General features: G+C 41.8%; 1 protein-coding gene across 3 annotated transcripts in view; it reads right to left on the bottom strand.

Moving 5' to 3' along the window:
* The window catches only part of GTSF1 (gametocyte specific factor 1), an 18,557-nt gene extending 14,817 nt beyond the window's left edge, over positions 1–3,740 (bottom strand). Inside the window, exons 1-2 of one of the 3 annotated variants that reach the window (XM_011930439.1) lie at positions 3,680–3,740; positions 1,356–1,400 (exon numbers count right to left, since the gene is read on the bottom strand). In XM_011930439.1, coding sequence (XP_011785829.1) covers positions 1,356–1,371 — 16 coding nt within the window. In that variant the 5' untranslated portion in view covers positions 1,372–1,400; positions 3,680–3,740. Of the gene's footprint in view, positions 1–1,355; positions 1,401–1,882; positions 2,820–3,679 lie in introns of those variants that run through there. The other 2 variants (XM_011930441.1, XM_011930440.1) reach the window with 2 other exon arrangements.
* Positions 3,741–4,469: the final 729 nt, after the last annotated feature.

Below are 4,469 nucleotides of genomic sequence, written 5' to 3'. Positions count from 1 at the left end.
CTTTAAGAAAGCTGGGTGTGGTGGTTCACGCCTGTAATCCCAGCACTCTGGGAGGCCGAGGCACGCAGATCACGAGGTCAGGAGTTTGAGACCAGCATGGCCAACATGGTGAAACCTCGTCTCTACTAAAAATACAAAAATTAGCTGGGCATGGTGGCAGGCGCCTGGAACCCCAGCTACTCAGGAGGCTGAGGCAGAAGAATCGTTTGAACCCAGGAGTTGGAGGTTGCAGTGAGCCGAGATCGCGCCACTGCACTCCAGCCTGAGTGGCAGAGCAAGACTCTGTCTCAAAACAAAACAAAACAAAAAACAAAAAAAAACTTTAAGAAAAATTAAGGGGCAGGGGATCCCTTTTCTCAAAAGTGTGGTCCTCAGATCAGCATCACCTGGTAACTTGTTAGAAATGCAAATTCTCAGATACCAGACCTTTTGAATTAGAAATTCTGCAGGTGGGACCCAGCAATCTGTTTCAACAAGCTTTCCAGGTGATTCTGCTACATGCTAAAGTTTGAGAACCACTGTGTTCTAGATATTTAATAAAGATTATTTCTAAGTAGTTTCTGTATTTTGGAGATACAGCTCTCCACCGGACTCTTCCTAGAGGGTAGAATGGGACTGAAATATCCTTTACTTGGGATTTTTAATTATAATGAGATTCTGAACAAGACAGCAAAGTAGGAAGAAAAAGTAGGTACTGTTGACAAGTTTTATCCACGGGCATAAACTCAGATATTTCTCAAATTTGGTCAGAACCTAGATATCAGAGCCTGTGGTATCATGTAGGGTACTAGGTGTAAACAATATAGAAGACTCTGGTTCTGACTCTGTCCCTAACTATGTAAACTTGGGCAAATTAATCTAGGTTCTATTTTCTTTGTTGTAATAAATGATTTTTCAAGTCCCTTTTGGTTCTACGCTGTATGATTCCAAGTGCTGACTCCGCTTTGATTTCTGGGGCCATCCAAGGTTCGTGGATCATTTGAGAAATAGAATCCTTCCCAGATTTCTTATCCTAAAAACTAATGTACATCAACATTATTATATAAGTATATTACTCCTCAAAATAGAAAGAAGTTACTATCCCTGTGTCATACATACAAGAAGGTGAAGTCCTGCTTCATTTAATAGTTTAATAAAGGTGTCCTAACTGTGGCCTTTTCAAAGCTTTATGACTTCTCATACCTCTTTTCTGAATTTTCATGTACCTTATTTCAAATTTGGGTAATACTATACAGACTTTTCCTCCTCAGCAGCTGAGAAGTCTGACTTTTTCCCACATACTAAAAGTCTTGTCAGATATAAAACTATATGTAAATGATTTAACTTATTTTCTAAAAGCAACAAGGAGTACATACTGTAAGTTTCTTCCATGTTGGAAATGAAGGAGCTGAATCCAAGTGCTGGAAAAAACAAAAGTGTGGTTCAGGAAATCAGAAATAAAATGTACCAAAAGGTAACCCTAAGAAGTGGAGTCACTTCTGGATTTGAAACTACCCAAGTTCAATATAAGAAACCCTTACTTTCCCCACTTCCCCCAATATTTTCTTCTCTTTAAAGCATACTTCTTGGAATCATTTTAACATCATGGCCTAATTCACATTCTTGGAATAAATTCTAGGGCCTACCAAATAGTTAAGAAAAACCAAATATGTCTCCTATAGTTCAAATTTAAGCTGTATTTGGGTGACAAGATGTCTACCTTAAGTGCTATTACTTAAGTGCCTGTCACTGTTTAGCATCTATTAGGGTTTGACACTATTAATATAATATTGATTATAATATAAATATTAATATAATATTTAACATTAGAGGGGGCAAGTCAAGACCACAAGAATACTGTCATTTAAACTTATGCATAAGGGCCGGGTGTGGTCACTCACACCTGTAATCCCAGCACTTTGGGAGGCTGAGGCAGGAGGATCACTTGAAGACAGGAGTTTGAGACTAGCCTGGCAACAAAGCAAGACTATGTCTCTACAAAAAACAAAACAATCCCCCCACCCCAAAAACAAACAAACAAAAAAACAAACTTAGCCAGGTATGGGGGCATGTGCCTGTAGTCCCAGCTACTCAGGAGGCAAAGGCAGGAAGATCGCTTGAGCCCAGGATCTATGAGGTTCGTGCCATTGCACTCTGGCCTAGGCAATGGAGTGAGATCCTGTCTTTAAAAAAAACAAAAAAAACCCTTATACATAAACACAGAAATAGTGTTCTATTATAAAGCTTTCCTCTTGGGTTCTTAAAAATACAGATAGGCAGGTTATCAGTCTTGTTCCTCTCTAGGACCTGGAAATGCTGGAAGTCTCTGATAGACAGTATACACTTAACTCTTCCAATATGATTGGAAACACTAGTTCACCATTTTCATGACTTTTCTTAAACATGATCAGGAAGGGCCACACTGACATTGTCCCTTTTTCTAGTGAGGTTTCACCTCCTCTCGTCCCAATATTCAGTGCTAAAGTGGCAATACTTTAAGCTTCTCCAATTAATACTCATTCCCTCTATGCACTGAGGGAAAATCTCTGAATGTTAGGACTCAAGAACTGTCCATATTATGGATAACAGAGTCACAAGAGAACAAATCTGTAACAAGAATGTGAAAGATTAAAAGAGAAATGGTTTCATAGTTTGAATCCTCTTCTATTAGAAATCTCTTCTATTGAGCACCGAGACTAAATAAATTTATTATTGTGGGAAAAACCTAAATGTATATAAAACCATCCCCATAGAAAACTTCTGAAAATTGTCTGTCTCTAGAGCATGCTCTCCTTTGGCCCCTCACACAATTCTACACTCCTCACAACTCCCCCCACCCCCATTCTATGACATAAGCAGCTTTGGAACCTATGATAGGAAATACAAGTAGTCAGCTAGAACTCTAGTTTTTTTTTTGCTGCAGAGCCCATTTGTTAATGACAATCATCAGTGAATTTGTCTTAAAAATATTTTCCATGTTTATGTTTGGATCAAGAAATCCCCACCGTCTTTTTGGACATGTTTCACTTATACATAGTTACTTCATACTTTTTCATTAAAAATAAGAGTTTTGGAAGGAAGAACCAAGTATGTTTCTTGATTTTAAGTGATAAGCACCAGATTCAGCAGCTTGTAGGAAGCCAACCTATTCTTTCCGGACAAAAGGACGAATTACAGTACACTGGGGCACTGGAATTCACAGTACTATCACTTAGCCGTGTCCGTTTTAAGTATCTTCCGCATCAAACTGTTAACAGGGGATTCTTTACCTTTTCCCTACTACTAGATCACGGTGAAACAGACAAGCTACACGGAAGCAATCAAGTTTAGGGGATGGATGTAGTCGGCGGCTATTGGTTAAACGCTTAACAGAATTCCGGGCCTTAGTAAAAGAATCATTTTTCTTCCTTTAAACAGCAGCAACAACAACAACAACAACAAAATCACAGATTTAATCAATGAGACTAAATAAGAGAAAGTGATGGAGGTGGTTAACTTAAAAAGAACGTAGAAAAGGCGCCAAGAAGGCCCTCGAGTGGGCGATGTGGCGAAATCGGCTGGTAGCCAAAATAGCTGCACTGAGAGCCCACAAGGCTGAAGGCTACTGGCAGAAAAGGGAAAAGAGAATATTAGAAGGTGAAGGTATCCCTGTACGCAAAAGAGGAATTGCTTAGGGGCGCCCAGGGATGCCTTTCCTTACCTCGGTGGACACACACCTTCCTCACAGTCACCTTCCTCCCACGCACTCCCCAGCAACGGTCACTTCCGGCGCGTAACGTTGGGAGGTGGGGCGGGGGGCCGGCACTTCCTGTGATTGGCAGCCTCGGCTCTGGCCAAGTGTGGGGTCGGGGACTCAGCTGTGGAGCTCACTTGTGAGCCCCTAGGGTCAGCTCCCAGATGACCCTTTCCCACTAGGATCTCCTCCTTGGGCACCCTGTCCTTGGGCGTATCCTTCCCTGGCCCCCAGAACAACAGTGGCCTTGAGAGGGTGGAGCTTGCATTTCTTTCCCCGGGTTTTGTGGTGGCCATCTTAGAAAAGGCAGATGAGCACTTAGAAATGGGTACCTGGGATTACCTTAGGAGTTGAAGACCAGCCTGGCCAACATGGTGAAACCTCATCTCTACTGAAAATACAAAAATTAGCTGGGCGTGGTGGCGGGCGCCCGTAATCTCAGCTACTCCGGAGGCTGAAGCAGGAGAATTGCTTGAACCCGGGAGGCGGAGGTTGCAGTGAGCCAAGATCGCACCATTGCACTCCAGCCTGGGCGACAGACTGAGACTCAGTCTCAAAAAAAAAAAAAAAGGAAAAGAAATGGGCACCTGAGGGAATGGGACTGATGGAACTGGTTAGAGTTGGGGAGCTGCCTAGAAAGAAGCCTTGTTTGTGGAAGTTGTCTAGATAGAAAGGTAATTTAGATTTTGAGGGAAGAGAAGACGAATTATAAAAGAGATAGGCAGTACAGCCACAAAACAATCACCAAGGACAGGAA

This window comes from Colobus angolensis, unplaced genomic scaffold (assembly GCF_000951035.1).
Source record: "Colobus angolensis palliatus isolate OR3802 unplaced genomic scaffold, Cang.pa_1.0 Scaffold87, whole genome shotgun sequence".
NCBI classification, from domain to species: Eukaryota; Metazoa; Chordata; class Mammalia; order Primates; family Cercopithecidae; genus Colobus; species Colobus angolensis.
Note: the sequence above shows the minus strand (reverse complement) of the source record. Positions and strands in the feature narration are given on the sequence as shown.